Genomic DNA, 19,033 nt, shown 5'->3' with positions numbered 1-19,033 from the left:
CAGTGCTACGTGACAGTGATGGTAAGAATTGGAGGAGATGGCAGTTGAATGCGTGGCTGAGGAGTTGGTGCAGGGAGCAGGGTTTTAAATTTTTGGATTATTGGGATCTCTTCTGGGAAGGGTGGGACCTGTACAGATTTGGATGGGTTGCACCTGAACCCAAGGTGGAGCAATATCCTTGCAGGTAGGTTTGCTAGCATGGTTCGGGAGGGTTTAAATTAATTTGCAAAGGGGATGGGACCTGGAGCGATAGGGCAGTGAAAGAAGTGCATGGAGTAAAGCCAGATCTAACATATAGAGAGGCTTTGAGGAGAGAGAAGCAGAATAAACGGTGTAAAGGTAGTAAGGCAGAAGGGTTGAAGTGTGTGTACCTCAATGCAAGAAGCATCAGGAACAAAGGTGATGAATTGAGAGCTTGGATACATACATGGAATTATGATGTAGTGGCCACTACAGAGACTTGGCTGGCACCAGGACAGGAATGGATTCTCAATATTCCTGGATTTCAGTGCTTTAAAAGGGATGGGGGGGGGGGGATAAAGGGGAGGAGGGGTGGCATTACTGGTCAAGGATACTATTACAGCTACAGAAAGGGTGGATAATGTAGCAGGATCCTCTTTTGAGTCAGTATGGGTGGAAGTCAGGAACAGGAAGGGAGCAGTTACTCTATTGGGGGTATTCTATAGGCCCCCTGGTAGCAGCAGAGATACAGAGGAGCAGATTGGGAGACAGATTTTGGAAAGGTGCAAAAATAACAGGGTTGTTATCATGGGTGACTTTAACTTCCCTAATATTGATTGGCACCTGATTAGTTCAAATGGTTTAGATGGGGCAGAGTTTGTTAAGTGTGTCCAGGATGGATTCCTGTCACAATATGAGGACAGGCCGACTAGGGGGAATACCATACTAGATCTGGTACTAGGTAATGAACCGGGTCAGGTCACAGATCTCTCAGCGGGTGAGCATCTGGGGGACGGTGACCACCGCTCCCTGGCCTTTAGCATTATCATGGAAAAGGATAGAATCAGAGAGGACAGGAAAATTTTTAATTGGGGACGGGCAAATTATGAGGCTATAGGGCTAGACCTTGCAGGTGTGAATTGGGATGATGATTTTGCAGGGAAATGTACTATGGACACGTGGTCGATGTTTAGGGACCTCTTGCTGGATGTTACGGATAAATTTGCCCCGGTGAGGAAGATAAAGAATGGTAGGGTGAAAGAACCATGGGTGACAAGTGAGGTGGAAAATCTAGTCAGGTGGCAGCATACATGAGGTTTAGAAAGCAAGGATCAGATGGGTCTATTGAGGAATATAGGGAAGCACGAAAGGAGCTTAAGAAGGGGCTGAGAAGAGCAAGAAGGGGGCATGAGAAGGCCTTGGCAAGTAGGGTAAAGGAAAACCCCAAGGCATTCTTCAATTATGTGAAGAACAAAAGGATGACAGGAGTGAAGGTAGGACAGATTAGAGATAAAGGTCGGAAGATGTGCCTGGAGGCTGTGGAAGTCAGTGAGGTCCTCAATGAATACTTCTCTTCGGTATTCACCAATGAGAGGGAATTTGATGATGGTGAGGACAATATGAGTGAGGTTGATGTTCTGGAGCTTGTTGATATTAAGGGAGAGGAGGTATTGGAGTTGTTAAAATACATTAGGACGGGTAAGTCCCCGGGCCCTGACGGAATATACCCCAGGCTGCTCCATGAGGCGAGGGAAGAGATTGGTGAGCCTCTGGCTAGGATCTTTATGTCCTCATTGTCCACGGGAATGGTACCGGAGGACTGGAGGGAGGCAAATGTTGTCCCCTTGTTCAAAAAAGGTAGTAGGGATAGTCCAGGTAATTATAGGCCAGTGAGCCTTACGTCTGTGGTGGGAAAGCTGTTGGAAAAGATTCTTAGGATAGGATCTGTGGGCATTTAGAGAATCATGGTCTGATCAGGAACAGTCAGCATGGCTTTGTGAAGGGCAGATCGTGTCTAACAAGCCTGATAGAGTTCTTTGAGGAGGTGACCAGGCATATAGCTGAGGGTAGTGCAGTGGATGTGATCTACATGGATTTTAGTAAGGCATTTGACAAGGTTCCACATGGTAGGCTTATTCAGAAAGTCAGAAGGCATGGGATCCAGGGATGTTTGGCCAGGTGGATTCAGAATTGGCTTGCCTGCAGAAGATGAGAGGGCTGTGGTGGAGGGAGTACATTCAGATTGGAGGATTGTGAGTAGTCGTGTCCCACAAGGATCTGTTCTGGGACCTCTACTTTTCGTGATTTTTATTGACGACCTGGATGTGGGGATAGAAGGGTGGGTTGGCAAGTTTGCAGACGACACAAAGGTTGGTGGTGTCGTAGATAGTGTAGAGGATTGTCAAAGATTGCAGAGAGACATTGATAGGATGCAGAAGTGGGCTGAGAAGTTGCAGATGGAGTTCAACCCGGAGAAGTGTGAGGTGGTACACTTTGGAAGGACAAACTCCAAGGCAGAGTACAAAGTAAATGGCAGGATACTTGGTAGTGAGGAGGAGCAGAGGGATCTGGGGGTACATGTCCACAGATCCCTGAAAGTTGTCTCACAGGTAGATAGGGTAGTTATGAAAGCTTATGGGGTGTTAGCTTTCATAAGTCGAGGGATAGAGTTTAAGAGTTGTGATGTAATGATACAGCTCTATAAAACTCTCGTTAGGCCACACTTGGAGTACTGTGTCCAGTTCTGGTCACCTCACTATAGGAAGGATGTGGAAGCATTGGAAAGGGTAAAGAGATTCACCAGGATGCTGCCTGGTTTAGAGAGTATGGATTATGATCAGAGATTAAGGGAGCTAGGGCTTTACTCTTTGGAGAGAAGGAGGATGAGAGGAGACATGATAGAGGTATACAAGATATTAGGAGGTATAGATAGAGTGGATAGCCAGCGCCTCTTCCCCAGGGCACCACTGCTCAATACAAGAGGACATGGCTTTAAGGTAAGGGGTGGGAAGTTCAAGGGGATATTAGAGGAAGGTTTTTTACTCAGAGAGTGGTTGGTGCATGGAATGCACTGCCTGAGTCAATGGTGGAGGCAGATACACTCGTGGTTTAAGAGACTACTAGACAGGTATATGGAGGAATTTAAGGTGGGGGTTATATGGGAGGCAGGTTTTGAGGGTTGGCACATCATTGTGGGCCGAAGGGCCTGTAATGTGCTATACTATTCTATGTTCTATGTTGTATGATGTGGGGATCATGGTCTTTCCATGATTGTTCTTGGCAGATTTTTTCACAGAAATGGTTTGCTGCTGCTGCTTTCTGGGCAGTGTCTTTACAAAATAGAGGACCCCAGCCATTATCAGTACTCTTCAGAGATTGCCTGGAATCTGTGGTCGCTTAACCAGGACTTGTGATATGCACCAGCTGCTCATACGACCATCTGTCACCTCCATTGGCTTCATGTGACCCAGTTTGCGGGGAGGGTTCTTAAGCAGGTACCACACCATGCCCAAGGGTGACCTGCAGGCTAGTAGAGGGAAGGGGTGTCTTACTCTTCCTTTGTCTGAGACGTTCAGTGTCTCCACACCGCCACCCAAAGTAGAGATTGAAATGTATAAATGGAGGATTGCTACAGTACAATGTAAAGGATATGTCCAAGCAGAAGAATTAAAATTTCTTTCACGCAAACACTGGGAAGAATAAAATGTTGCTTTTAGTCTCTGCACAATCTAACTACTGAACTACTCTCTCTCTCTTGCTTGCTCTTGCTGTCTATCATTTTGCAGCCCAGTCCAGATCCCACAACAAGCTTTGATAGCCTTCCTCGTTGTCCACTACACCCCATTCTTGGTGACATTTGCATAGTTGCTGATCCAGCTTACCACATTATCATCCAGATTGTTGCTATAAACGGCAAACAACAACGGACCCAGTACGGATCCATATGTTACACCACTGGTCACAGGTCTCCAGTCGGCGAGGAATCCATTTATTACCACTCTGTCTTCCCCTGCAAAGTCAATGTCTAATCAAACTTACTACCTCATTTTAAATGTCAAGTGACTGAACCTCCTTGACCAACTCCCATGCGTGACCTTGTCAAAGACCTTGCTAAAGTCCATGTAGGCAACATCCACTGCCTTTCCAGTCATCAACATTCTCGGTAACTTCTTCAAAAAACCCTAAAATTGTCTAGACGGGACATACAATGCATGAAGCTTTGTTGACTATCCCTAATCAGTTCCTGTATATTCAAATTATAAATAATTTCAAATTTTAAATATATTTCAAATAATGCCTTCCAGTAACTCACCCACTACTGATAGCATGCTTACCGGTCTATAATTTCCCAGCTTTATTCTTAGAGCCTTTCTTAAGCAATGGAGCAACAATAGCTATTGTCCAATTCTCTGGGATCTCACTTGTGGCTAAGGATGTTTTAAATACCTCTGTAAGGGCCCCTGCACTTTCTTTACTAGCTTCCCACAAGGTCCAAGGGAACACTGTATTAGGCCCTGGTGTTTATCCACCCTAATTTGCCTCAAGACACATCCTCCACTGTAATTCTTACATAGCAGCTGACCTCACTACTGTTTTGCCTCACTTCTATAGACTTTGTGTCCATCTCTCCTGTAATACAGATGCAATAAATCTATTTAAGATCTCCCCCATTTGTTTTGACTCCATACATAGATAACCACGCTGATCTTCAAAAGGACCAATTTTGTCCTTTGCTATCCTTTTGCTCTTAATACTGTATATCTGGAGAAGCCCTCAGGATACTCCTTCACCTTGTCTGCTAGAGCAACCACATGCCTTCTTTTAGCCCTTCTGATTTCCTTCTTAAGTGTTCTTTTACATTTCTTGAGTAAATTGCCTCATTTGTTCCTTGCTACCTATATCTGATATGCACCATCTTCTTAACCGGGACTTCAATATCTCTTGAAAACCAAGGTTCCCGAAACATATTATTTCTCTCCTTTTATTCTGACAGAAACATACAAATGTTTTTTGTATGTTCTGATACAAAAAATGTCTTTTTATCTCAGATTCATTTTTATCCATTAACTTCATATCCCTTCGTTCCTTTAATGTCTCATTATTTTATCTTTTTCTGTCTTAAGTCTATTCAGTGGCTGACTCTCTAGTGCTATCATAGGTAGTAATTCCATAGATTTACCACAGTGAGGGTGAAGGCATTTATCCTAGTTTCTCTGAGATTCTGACCGGATAATTGCACCCATCACCAAGGTTGCCTCTTTCCACTTTCTGTATTTGCCTTTACAAGTGGATTAATGCTTTTATTGTTGCCCATAAATTTAAAGCTCTGTGTTCCTATTCTAATTCAAACCATGTTTCTTTCATACATAACCATGTGCTGTCCTCCTACATTGTGTTTTGACCTAACAATGCACCAGTTGTAAAAATCTTCATTGTTACCTTCTGATGCTTCTGGATCCTCACCATTATGTATCTGTAATCTCATGCGGTCCTATACACTTCAAAATCTCAATGTTCCTCCTCACCTGGCTTCTTGTATATACTTATTGCTCTGCCAATTGGAGGCATGCTTCAGCCCTAATAGCTCTTTATCTAGCTCGTGATTGTGTATTATTTTGACTTTCCTACAAAATGCCATATAACACTTTATTAATAGCCATTTATAAATATAGGTCATTGTTGTAGACTTGGAATTGAAAGTTGATTGCAAGCAATTGAATAATGTAGTCAGTCAAAAAATGTCTCCAAATCGTTTACTATTTACATGAAACTGTGCTTTCTACTTCACTGATTGTTTTGGTTAAAGCTGAACAATTAATATTCCTGTCCGTAACTGGGTTGCCAAACCAGCAGAAATGGACCACTTAGTTGGAGTCTGGTTTAACAGAAGCTAATAAAGTTTTATTAAAGAAATAAGTAACACAGTACTCTAATCGTAAGGATATAAATGCAGCAGGTTAGCAATGATAAAACAGACATGTACACAGAACCAGGGTAATAGGAATCAACCAAGCTCTATCGCAGTCTAGGGGTAAAATGGTCAGTCTCAAGTGACGCAGAGTTCAGTTCAGCTTAGTACAGTTCGCAGTAATCGCTGTTGGAGAGAGAGAGAGAGATATGCAAATCTTATTCAGCAGACCTTCGATGTTCTTTGCAGTTGGCTTTCGGGTGGACCCTTTTTTATGTCTTCTGTGGTCACCTACTGTGACCCCTCCGCTCCGGATACGACCGTTCTTCCGCGGTGAACCCGGCACCCAGGCAAGGGCGGACACACAGACCAGGTTCCCGCCAATCGTACCCTTTCACCCTGTGCGTCTATGGTCGGTTCCCGCGACCAGACCTCCAAACTCTACCAACTTGTGGGGGCACACCGTTCTTCCAGGGTCTCGTTATCTCGTGGTGTGTGTCGTGCCTTAGCGAACCTGTTCTTTTTATCCTCCTGCTGGGGTATCGCCTGTCCATCAAACTTCAAACAGTTCAGGTTCAAAGCAACCGGTCTGTCAATATTCTGAAATGTGTTTCTTTCTCGTTAATCTCTCTCTTCTCTCTTATTAGCATTTTGAATGTATCTCCATTGTCTCACTTATCTCTCTCTCATTAGCATCAATCTTCTGATAACCTGGTTTTTCGTCACACCCCTATCTGTCAAAGGATTTTTACCGGAGTAAAAATTATGGGCATGAATACATTATTAGATACACACTAATATACATGGTCATCAGCTATTCGGCTAATACAGAGAACTTTTAAGTTTTCAACACCTTGACAGACAGTCAACAATCACATTTTTCGTTCCTTTTATATGTTTTATTTTGATATCAAATTCCTCTAAGACCAGGCTCCAACTTAGCAACCTTTTGTTTTTATCCTTCATAGTGGCCAAAAACACTAATGGGTTGTGATCAATGTATACTATCAGTGGTTTCCGTGCCGGACGAATACAACAAAGGTTGTCCCACACAAACTTCGCATTCTTTTTGCAGGAGCTTGTTTTTCATTTACATCATTGCTCTTGCATGCTGATCTTTGGAGTTTGTCAGGAATGGTAGCACAATGCATTTCTCTCCTCTTTTTTATTCAGGTTGCTAAGGGCAGTTTTTTTCTTTGCATCTATTGTCCTATCGTTGCATAATGGTTAATCAAAATTGGACAGGAAATGAAGCTCCAAACCTTTTAGAAAAGACTTGGTGCTTCAACCTATGATGCATTTATTTACAAGCATTATAGTGTTGAGGTGATTTTTTTTATACCCTTATTCTACTCAATAGTTCTGTGAGGGGGAAAAAAAGGAATTGAAAATTTTGATTTCTTTTGGTGATGTAAACAGCAGCATTCTTTGATACTGTAAAATCTATTATTAAACCATAAGCTTGACATTTGACATCCATATCCACATTACAGCAAAACAAATAAAATCGGAAGTGTTTTGGTAAATGACATGTTCACACAAAACAAATCCCCTATTATTTCAGGTTAACGATGCCTTCACCCTGAATTTTCTGTGGACCAGCCCACTACATGACATGAACAGAATTTATGAACCACATCTAATTATAAAGTTCAATGTCAAATTAACTGGTTCAAGGATAAATGTACTACAAATTGTACATTAACATTAATAGATTGAAAATTAAAGCAGCACAGAAACAAGCCCAACTCATTCATACCGACCTACATGCCTTTCTAATTCTATTTGGTTAATATTCTGCAATTAACCCTGTACTCTGCTTTCAAGTTCAACCTTCCAAAGTGTATCACTTCACACTTTTCCGAATTGAAGGCCACCTGGCATTTCTCAGCCCTGCTCTGCATCCAACCCATGTCCTGTTTTAACCTACAACAATCTTCTACAGTGTAGAATAATCTGTGTTATCCACAACACCACCAATCTTTGTGTCATCTACAGATTTACTAACCCACCTTTCCACTTTCTCATCTAAATCGTTTATAAGAATCAAAGAGTGTGGGTGTCCCACAGTGGCGGCGCCAGAGATTTTTTCTTGCTGGTGCTACAGTGGGGCTGAATTATTCAGTGATGGTGCTGAAGGATGTACCCTATGGTAATATGTATTCGCAAGGCCAGACGCGTGGTGTTCAGAAGTCAGTTTCAAGCATTATGTGCCTCCTATAAATGCCTCTGTTGATTCACAAGCAACAGCAATTGATAAATATGATATAGAAGTGAACTGTGACAGTGTCAACAGCATCGGAGACAGCCGGGGCTACACAGAGCATAAACAAACAAACCAAAAGGGCATCCGACCCACAGCGCACAATGTGAATCACGCACCAATCCCGCAATCAGCGTCAAATTTGTGCTTTTCAACTGAAAAACACAACACTAACCCACAATGTCCACTGCTATTCGCACTACATGGACAGACAATGCCAAAAGATACACTGTTATTAAAGTCAAATAAGGCAAACAACAGATGCAAGGCTTTACCAGGACAAATTGTACTCTGACCATGCAATACCTCAATTAATTCGGCTACTGAATTTGAAACAAAAATCAATAGAATCACCGCTTGGAAGTCTAAGCAAAACCACTAGGCTTAATAGCAGTAAATGTAATAGTTTAGGATTTGCAGGAAACTTAAGGACTATGGGGTATCTACCACAAAATAATGATAATAATCAGCATTATTCTGGGCCTAAATTTAAGAAAAAAACATCAACTGCACTCACCATTCATGTTTTCAGAGAGGCACAATCCATCTGTTGTTGTGATTGGTGGTGAAAGCATCAATGATTTTCTGGATGTCAAGTGCCTTGGTCCTCCGGCTGTTTATGGCCAACAGGGTCAAGTTGCTGTTCCGAGCATCGACGCTGCTATTCCTTAGGTAGTTTTTGAGACGTCTGAGGCAAGAGAAACTCGGTTTACATGAGGCAGATGTCACAGGTAGAGTCAGTGATAATGCAGATTAGTTTGTATAAATCTATAAATGCATCACGGTCAGGTCTCATTAGAGCTAGAAATTCCACTGTGTCATTCACTGTCTGCCCTTGCTTTTGTTTTGTTTCCAGCAGATGCCGAACCTGATGTAGCTCTGCAGTCAGGTTCACTTCAGTCACTCCATAGTATTGGGTCATTGGCCAAAGACAATTCTTGTCTAGGAAGAACTTGTGTTTGGGACTCAATGCTGAGACTGCAGTCAGAAAACCCTCAGTCTCAATTAAGAACCGTCTTTTCATTTCAGTCAGAAGTCTGTCTATAACTGGATAGAAACAGTGCTTGCGAAGGTCATCAGAGGATATGACAGGTGTGCGTTCAGTTTGGGCTTCAAAAACAAAATCATGTAGGCGTGGCTGGGCCTATCTCCTTTCATGTGGTCTGCTCTGTATACCGGCCTTAACGCACAGGTCCCTAGCTCTTGCCTGAATTTCACACCATGATTTCTCTCCCTGTTTTGCTGAGAGTGCATTGATAATAGACTGAGCCTAGTCCACCGCGGATGAAAGCCCCAAACTGGGAAATTGTAGCTGGTCTGACATGAACTTGGTGACTCGGAATAAATCCTCAAACACAGTAAGAAGTAAAGCAAACTGCTCGTCAATCAGTCCATTTACAGCTCTGGCCTCCATTTTCCTCCGTGCATTTGGTTGACCCATAATATCCTGCAGTGTAGCTAGAATGGCAGGGAGTAATTTGCTTATAGCCCACAAAGCTGCATACTGCCATGCCCAGCGTGTATCTGACAATTTCTTCAACTCCATGGGCTGTGCAGTTGATTCCAGTTCTCTTGGTTTCTTCATGAAAAGATCGTGGGCAACAGAGTTTGAAAAGAAGTTGTAAAGCAGCTGCACAGTTTCAAAAAACTCACCCGCCCACTTGTTGTACATTGCTCACAACATCCACTAAAACAAGGTTAAGTCTGTGAACATGGCAGTGCATATATGATGCCTGCGGGATCTCTTTCCTTAACCTCTCTTGTACCCCGTTATTGCACCCGGACATCACTGCCGCCCTGTCATAACACTGACCTATACACGTGTTCTTATCAATAACACACTGGGCGAGTGTCTGTTCAATGCTTTTGAGAAGCGACTCTTTGTGTCCAACCCTTCTGTTAGAGTGAAGTGTAAAAATTCTTCAAGCGCTGTTTCATAATTCAAATACCGCACCACCACTGATATTTGCTCCTTTTTACTCAAGTCTTTACTGTCATCCACCATGATGGCAAAATCTCCAGCCTCCTTGATTTCTGCACTTATTTGAAGTCTGACCATATCTGACATAATACCCATAACTTCATTTTGGATATCGTGATGGGTATTTTTTTGCATTTCCAGGATTGTCCTCTATTTTTTAGCTACAGTCTTATCAAACTGCCCAATTACACTGAGCAACTCAAAAAAGTTTCCCCTATTGCCATATTCATCATCCCCCCGCTGTCCTCGCTGAGCAATGCCTTGGCACGCAGTATAGCGTAGAGACTCAACCACTGCTCTCATATACTCACGATTTTCTTGGACAATCTTTGCATGTCCTTTGTCAAGCATATTTCCCAATCTTGAACCGTCTTGTTTTCTCTATCTGAATTTGGCCCATGCCTCCATAGCAAACTTATAAGCTACACTTACATGGTGGATTATGAAAGCTGTTGTAGCTTTCCGCCAGTTGCGGTAACCAGTGACAGTGAAGGTAGACTCAGAATGGAACCCATGTCCTCCACACAGGAAATGCCTGCATGCGAAGCAGAATGTAATATCTTTCGTGATCGAATATTCCAGCCAGTCAAACCAGCCACGAATAAACCTTCTCATGACCTGTTTTAAGTCTCCTATGTCTCTTCTTAAGTTCCTTCCTGGCTACCTTATAATTCTCAAGTCTGATCCTTGTTTCCTAAACTTTAAGTATGCTTCCTTCTTCCTCTAGTTCCATCTCTCTTGTCAACCATAGTTCCTTCACCCTACCATCCTCTTCTCGTCTCAATGGGAGAAACCTATCCAGAACCCCATGCAAGTGCTCCCTAAGCAACCTCCATATTTCCATTGTACATTTCTGTGAATACATCTGTTTCCAACTTATGCTAACAAGTTCCTGCCAAATAGTATCATAATTTGTCCTTCCCCCAAATCAATACTTTTTCATACTGTCTGCTCTTGTCCTTTTCTAAGACTATGCTAAAGGCCAGGGAGTTATGGTCACTGTCTCTGAAATGCTCACCCACTGAGATATCTGTGACCTGACTAGATTCATTGCCTAGTGCTAGATCCAGTAGGGCCTCATCTTTGGTCAGCCTGTCCACACGTTTTGTCAGAATTCTTGATATCCCTATCAAATTCTGCCTCATCTGTGGCTTTAGCACTTAAGGAGGTGTAAGTCAATATTAGAGAAGTTGAAGACTATAATCCTGTTATTTTTGCACCATTGCAAAATCTGCCTTATGATCTGCTCCTCAGCATCTACCCCCTTGGAAGGGATTCCATAGAAAGCTTCCAGCAGTGATTGCTCCCTTACTGCTCCTGACTTCCACCCATACTGATTCAGTAGACAATCCTTTCCCAATGCCCCCCTTTTCTGCAGCTGTGATACTGTCCCTGATTAGCAATGCCACTCCTCCACTTTTTACCTTCCCACCCTGAAACACGTAGCAGTCATTCCTGTCCTGTGAGAGCTAAGTCTCTGTAATGGTCACAGTGTTGTAATTCCATATACTATCCATGCTCAAGGTCATCACCCTTGTTCCTTGTACTCCTTGCATTAAAGTTAACACATTTCAATCTATTCTTTTTCTCACATAGTGTAAAGCTTCTTGAGTAGTATTGGAGCTATACTCATTCAGGCAAGTAGAAAGTACTCTATCAAGCCTCTGGCTTGAATTTAGAAAACAAGTGGAGAATATTCCATCACGTATTGTCTTGAAGATTGTTAAAAGAAATTGGCATCCTTTGATCTGCTCTTGTAACCACCGTATTTAGTGGCCAGTCTAGTTGAGATTCTGGGCAGTGGTGATAGAGGATTGGCATGTTCAGTAGGGGGTTCTGACCTTAAGATGAGGGAAGGTCATTAATTAAGCAGTTTAAGATAGTTAGGCATAGGTACTACCTGGAGAATCCTAGGGTTGTGATTATTGATCTGTCAACCGTAACCAACCTCCTTTGTGTTGGGTATGATTCCAACTATTGGGATGTTTCCTCTGACATCCATTGACTTTGAGTTTATTAAGGTTCCTTGATGCCATTCTTAGTCAAGTACTTCAAAATCAATGACTTTGTTATTGTTGATAAAGTAAGCACTTTATCATAGTCACTTTCATTGCCTCAGGGATTCAGCTTTTCGGTCTGTGTTTGTATCAATGCTGCAGTGAGGTTGAGATGTAGTACTTACTGCCTGGTAGTAATGTTGAAAATACCTCTATCACTTTCATAGTTGAGATGAGACTGATTGGACAATGAGTATCTGGATTGGATTTGACGAAGGTTTTGAAAACAAGATACAACAGGGCAATTTTTCACATCATCAAGTTGATACCCCCTCACTGAATTTAGCTGTTATTTAATAATAAATTTTAAAGTTACAATTAACTACTCTGTTAAAAGAATGAACAATTTAGAGAAGCAGAACTTTCAGACTCTAATAGGAATTATGTATCTGGATAAACAGTTTGCAACTGTGAAGTAAATTATGCCCAAACCACTGAATCTGAAAGGGTTGTCTTTCTTTAAAGAACTTGGGGTTTACTTGCAATATTTTGATTTTTACATTACCACTGTTATTCCTGGTGCATAAAAACAAATATATGAAGAAATTTTTTTTGTTTGTTTCTGCACATAATGGCACTAATCATTTTGTCCAGTAGCTGATTTTTAGTTCATTGGTGTCCTGAAACTAAATAGAAGATATCAATATTTCCATTGACAGTACAATTATTGGATTGGTGAATCGGATTGTTCAGTACATTATAACCTTGTTTGTAATAATAAATTTGAATGAACAAACATGCCACGAGGAATGTATTCAATGGAAATTCCCATATTGCGAACATGAAAACAGACAACACATGGAGGAGCTTGCAGGTCAGGCAACATCCAAGGATGGTCTATGAGTACAGACATCCTCATTATTTTTAAATTTAAAGTAATCCACACAATTTATAACTAGACATCAGGGTTTATTTCATTGTCTGGCTGACAAATTTTGTTTACTTAAATATATGGCATAAATATATTTCATTTTTAGTTCTCCTTTGTTTTCTTCTTGGAATGTAAACTTTAGCTGGAAGTATTTATCCATCAGGACAACCAGCTGAAAATTCCAGCTTTGGTCTCACTTCACATGATTACCAATAGATAATTTAGTTTTGTCAAATATGATTATATTCACTTTTTTTGTTGAAGGCTTAAGAAAACCATGATGTTAACAAATAGAGATTGTGATTGAGTTATGTGTTTAGTGAAGTTACCAGGGTTTCCAATAATCATGTTTACTTCTTGCATATTGAGATCCTGGAGCACATCACTAGCTATCCGGAACAACATCAACAGTGAATACTGGATAACACAGCTATCTTGATTGCTTAAGTATTCAATTAATTAAAAATGAGAGAGTTATGTCTTACGAATTTTAATACAGGTTAAAACAGTAGGACAATGTCAGAAAGTGTTATGACTATTGAAATGATTTCTCTTATTTTTGTGTATAGTGCTTCCCTGGCTGTCCGTTAATTTCTCATTAAATTATAATGTATGCTTGAGGAAGTTCCCACACAAAAAAAGACTTGTTAGTGAATTGAGTCCCATGGAATTAAAGGGGCATGAATAATTAACTGACTAAAAGAATAATTAACTGACTGAAAGGCACAAAGCAGAGAACTGATGAATGGATTTTTAAAAACATTGAAGGATCGGTAGACAAATGGTATTCCTAAAGTGTTCATGCTTGGACTTTTATTTTTGATGTTTTGATGCTATGGATGCATATAGTAAGATTTATCTCTTTATGGATGAAAGCAAAGTTTGGAAAGAAAAGACTGCAAGAGGACATAGGCTGGCAGAATAGCAGACAAGTGACCAATAAAATTTAATGCAGAGAAATGTGAGGTGATACATTGTGGTAGAATGAGTAATCAGTGGTGATCAAGGCTAAATGACAATAAATTCTAAACAAAATGTAGGCCATTCTAGTCACTGCTCCTCAAGATTTCAGCAACAAAATTAGAATAGAGAAAACTGGGTTGGTTTCCTTGGAGTGAAAACTGTTGATAAGATAATTGAAAGGAGTGAACAAGATAATAACTAGATTGAATATGGCAAATAATGGGAAGCTATTCCTATTAGTTAATTTAAAGACAAGATGTTGAATATTGGACAAAATTTACATGGGAGATCTGAGGATCCACATAGAAGTTGAAACTTGAAACACTGTAAAGGTGATGGTAATAAAGTTAACCAAGGCTTTTTAAAGGACTTGAAAAGCTATGGCAAATGGGATAGGTGGGATTTGTCTATGCAGATTCAACATGCCATAACAATGATATAGCAGAGCTGGAAAGGTTAGGAACAAATAAAAGGAAAAATATATGTACTGTATGTATATTAATGGTTTGTTTGTCTTGCAGGTTTGCTAATTAGATATTTTGGGGACAGATCGACTTTCTTTGCAGAATAGACTCTATGAAATCAATTCCCTCTGAGCAAGGGTCCTGGATACTTGGGTGTGCTTTTTGGAAGTGGGAAGTGCAAGTCTAGCCTGAGAAAGAATCTATGGTTGCTTGACTCCAAAGAAACCACACTTCTGGCTAGAATATGTGCATTCCCAGCCAACAGCATTGTTTCCCAGGAATCCATAGCCCTTAGGCCTCTTGGAGTCATGACTCTTGCTGTTGTCCATGGAGCTGTTCCAAGATATATATGGGTGCAAGTTTTACCTTTGCTGAAACAGGGGACCGACTTTAAAATATCCATGTTGTCAACTAAATTAATATTTTTATAAACCAAGTAAATGATTTAGCAGTAATTAATATAAAAATAGAGAGTACATTAACTAATATTTTAGTTGTTCCATTTTAATCAAATTTTGTACCTGGTAGTATTCAGTTTCATGTATTTACTATATAGAAAGGATCTTATTTCATGTTTGGTTCAGTGGGCTCAACTAAGTTCTTGACTCAGCTCATTGTCTGGGATCTTTCATTGCTGCTGCTTGTTTATCCAGAAATCTTTGTGACCATACATACTTTACATGTAACATTTGCTCTTTTGATATGTATGTGTGCCAAACTTTAGTGAGGTTATATGTTTGAATTATGATTATGTAGAACTTTATCAGTCACAAAAAATGAATTTGGGTTAAGTGTACATGTTTTTATTGCCGTGGGAATGTAATTTCTCTTACCTCTAGCATATCAAACTCCTGATGTAAGTGAAAGAAGACCTGTTTTTCATCAGTTAACATGGAGAAGATGCAGAAGGGAGCAGTTTGTTTGTCTGACAAGTTTGTTAATCAGATAGTTATGGTTCAAGTGAGTGACATGAACACTGAGGTGTTGAGAGGAAATAGTCAAAAAAAGAACATTTGCAATTATCATAACAGATGTAACAAAGTTTTTGTGCATGTCTTGTGTTTCATTTATGGTTTACTCTAATTATACTGATGAGTGATGATTTTTCTGTAACTGCAAACAGATTCCTTAATGTAAATTATCTGATTATGTGGAAGAGAGTGTCAGCAGCATCTATTTAAAATGTTACTTCAGCTTTAAATGTGCTGCCTTTTTTGCTACTGGATAGTTCTCCCCGTAAGTAAACTTTATTTTACTACATCAACTTCTCTTCACTCTCTTTTTCGGCAAATCCTATCTCCATTATTAAAGCCTTCATCAGGTCTACGACCTGAAAGCACCAAATGTGCAATGCATCTTTTTTTATTCTACTTTCTTAAAAAGATTTGTGACTATTTTAATGTTGCAAATGGTCATGGTACTCCCTTCCTCCAGTGATGGATTGTGGCTGCTGGCAATCTACTTGCATTTTCAGGATATTTCTGAAGTAATTTAGTAAAACAGTTGCTTGCATATCAGTATTTCAACAGGGAAGTTGCCATCACAAACCGAAGACAGGCTGGGTGAGTGGGCAGATGCGTGGCAGATGCAGTTTAATGTGGATAAATGTGAGGTTATCCACTTTGGTGGTAAGAACAGGAAGGCAGATTATTATCTAAATGGAGTCAAGTTAGGAAAAGGGGAAGTACAACAAGATCTAGGTGTTCTTATACATCAGTCACTGAAAGCAAGCATGTAAGTACAGCAGGCAGTGAAGAAAGCTAAGGCATGCTGGCTTTCATAACAAGGGGAATTGAGTATAAGAGCAAAGAGGTCTTTCTGCAGCTGTACAGGGCCCTGGTGAGACCACACCTGGAGTACTGTGTGCAGTTTTGGTCTCCAAATTTGAGGAAGGACATTCTTGCTATTGAGGGAGTGCAGCGTAGGTTCACAAGGTTAATTCCCGGGATGGCAGGACTGTCATATGTCGAAAGATTGGAGCAACTGGGCTTGTATACTCTGGAATTTAGAAGGCTGAGAGGGGATCTTATTGAAACATGTAAGATTATTAAGGGATTGGACACGGTGCAGGCAGGAAGCATGTTCCCGCTGATGGGTGAGTCTAGAAGCAGAGGCCACAGTTTAAGAATAAGGGGTAGGCCATTTAGAACGGAGTTGAGGAAAAACTTTTTCACCCAGAGGGTGGTGGATATATGAAATGCTCTGCCCCAGAAGGCTGTGGAGGCCAAGTCTCTGGATGCTTTCAAGAAAGAGATGGATAGAGCTTTTAAATATAGCGGAATCAAAGGTTATGGGGATAAGGCAGGAACTGGATACTGATTGTGGATGATCAGCCATGATCACAGTGAATGGTGGTGCTGACTTGAAGGGCTAAATGGCCTACTCCTGCACTTATTGTCTATAAGGTGCAAGAGTTACTCCCTGTGGAAAGTAGAGAATTTAAGAAAATGAAATGGAAGAAGGCAGGTCCTACAGCTTAAGTAATCAGGTTCACTTCTGTCTGTTTAATTCTGGAAATCCAATCAATTGCAGTAATATTAATACTAAATATTTACAATTAATATGCTGCACAAATAAATGGTCATAGAGGAAGCCCTGTTACTTTGTGTAGATTTAAAATAGTCAAAAGTATTTCATTTATCTTCAAATAATTTACAGTTCGGTCTATTGACCTTTAACTGTTTATGGCAATGAAAGACAATTTGTTCCTTTCTTGGAACAAAAGGTGGAATTTGCCCTACCAAAACTAATCTGCAGTAAATTAAAAAGAAAATGCTGGTGATACTACATTTTGATGAAAAGTCAATGCCCTACTTGATTTGAGTATCTCCTGCATTTTTTGTTGCTGTTTCTGATTTTTAAGATCTGTTTTAGATTACTGATTTGCTATATGTTGATAGCTGTTATTATCCAAATCATAATTTCCCATATCTTCATTATTTCTTGGTTTTGAAAATATTAATTAATTTTACATCTGTACAGCTCAGTAAGTTTTGTATTATCGGTTCCTTGATGGAAGTTGAGAATGTAGAAAATCCATTTTCTATGAAGTGTTTGCTGTTTCCTTAAACACAGAATAAACAATAAACTGTTTTGGAGTGCCTTTAATAAATGTTGCTATTGGATATTGCAAAGTATTTGTATAAAAAATATACTTCTGTATGGTAGTGTATGGCCACTAGAACTGCAAAGAAAAGATTATGATGAAGGTAATTTTCATTTATGGAAGCAGAGAGGAGAAAGGTGATGAGTGAATTCTGCTTATTGCTGAATTTCAAACCCCGAACGTCTGTTGAAATAAAAGCAAGAAGAAACAATGGTATTTTAAAATCTTTTTAAATATGTTGAGTAAAGGAAACCAAAACCATCACTCTACCAAATGGGATAAAGTTTTTGAATACCGGGAGGTGTATGAGCTTCTTGCATTCCTGAAAGGTTCAAGGGGTTAAGTGGTGTTTATATTTACTTAGGCTGTTCGGAGGAATTCCCACTCTCCTTTTCCTCTTTCACTGCCCCATCTGAATTTTTCTAGGGTCTATGTCTTTGCTTACAATTGAGTAGTCACACCTCATCACTCAAACAGTATGACACATTTTAAAATTTTGGCAGGAATATGATGAAGAGTGGGCCAAAAAAATTCAAAGTGAGAAGTTTCGCTGGCACAACTCTCAGTGGCTGGAAATGGTTGAGAATCGCCAGGTGGATGAAAGTGAGCCATATGTCTATGGTGATGATGGGTTAGAGACGTTTATTCATGAAGGAGACATTCTGGAAAGACCTGATCTTTTCTACAATGCAGGTGAGAAAGCTTGGCAACATTTAAGCAGATGTTAACAGTTGGAAATGAACGCTTAACTCTACACAACAAAAAAATGTGAGGTTCCTGTTCAAACTTCTAGTAACCAATCCAAAGAATAACTTGTCTTGACTGTTTATGTATGTGTGAAATTATGTTCTGTTTGCATTATCTGGCTCACAATACATTGCTTTGTATTTGTATTTTCCAATATGTTTAAAGCTGGTGATAAAATTTCTGATTTTTGGTGCCATATTTTCATAAGATCATAAGACCTAAGAGCGGAATTAGGCATTTGGTCCATCGAGTCAGCTATGCCATTCAATCATGGCTGATTTATTATTCCTCTCAACCCATTCTCTTGCCTCCTCCCCGTAACCTTTGATGCCCTGACTAATCACGAATGTATCAACCTCCGCTTTAAATATACCGGGTGACTTTGCTTCCATGGCCGTCTGTGGCAATGAATTCCACACATTCACTACCCTCTGGCTAAAGAAATTCCTTCTCATTTCTGTTCTAAATGGATGTCCCTCTATTTTGAGGCTGTACCCATTGATCACAGAAGCCTCATTCTTGGAAACATTCTCTTCATCTAGGCATTTCAATATTCAATAGGTTTCATTGAGATCCTCTATTATTCTTTGAAACTCCAGCGAGTCCACACCCGGAGCCATCAAACATTCCTCTTTCATTTCCAAAATCATTCTCGTGAACCTCCTCTGGACCCTCTCCAATGCCAGCATGTTTTTTTTAGATTATGGGCCCA

At 40.3% G+C, this 19,033-nt stretch overlaps 1 protein-coding gene across 2 annotated transcripts in view; it reads left to right on the top strand.

The window, feature by feature from the left end:
- The window catches only part of kifap3a (kinesin-associated protein 3a), a 250,021-nt gene that overhangs the window by 173,903 nt on the left and 57,085 nt on the right, over nucleotides 1-19,033 (top strand). For both annotated transcript variants that reach the window (XM_063064071.1, XM_063064072.1), the window contains one exon: nucleotides 18,078-18,267. In XM_063064071.1, coding sequence (XP_062920141.1) covers nucleotides 18,078-18,267 — 190 coding nt within the window. The remainder of the gene's footprint in view (nucleotides 1-18,077; nucleotides 18,268-19,033) is intronic.

The sequence above is a fragment of the Mobula hypostoma genome, chromosome 12 (genome assembly GCF_963921235.1).
Source record: "Mobula hypostoma chromosome 12, sMobHyp1.1, whole genome shotgun sequence".
Classification (NCBI taxonomy): Eukaryota; Metazoa; Chordata; class Chondrichthyes; order Myliobatiformes; family Myliobatidae; genus Mobula; species Mobula hypostoma.
This window is presented reverse-complemented; position numbering and strand designations above follow the sequence as displayed.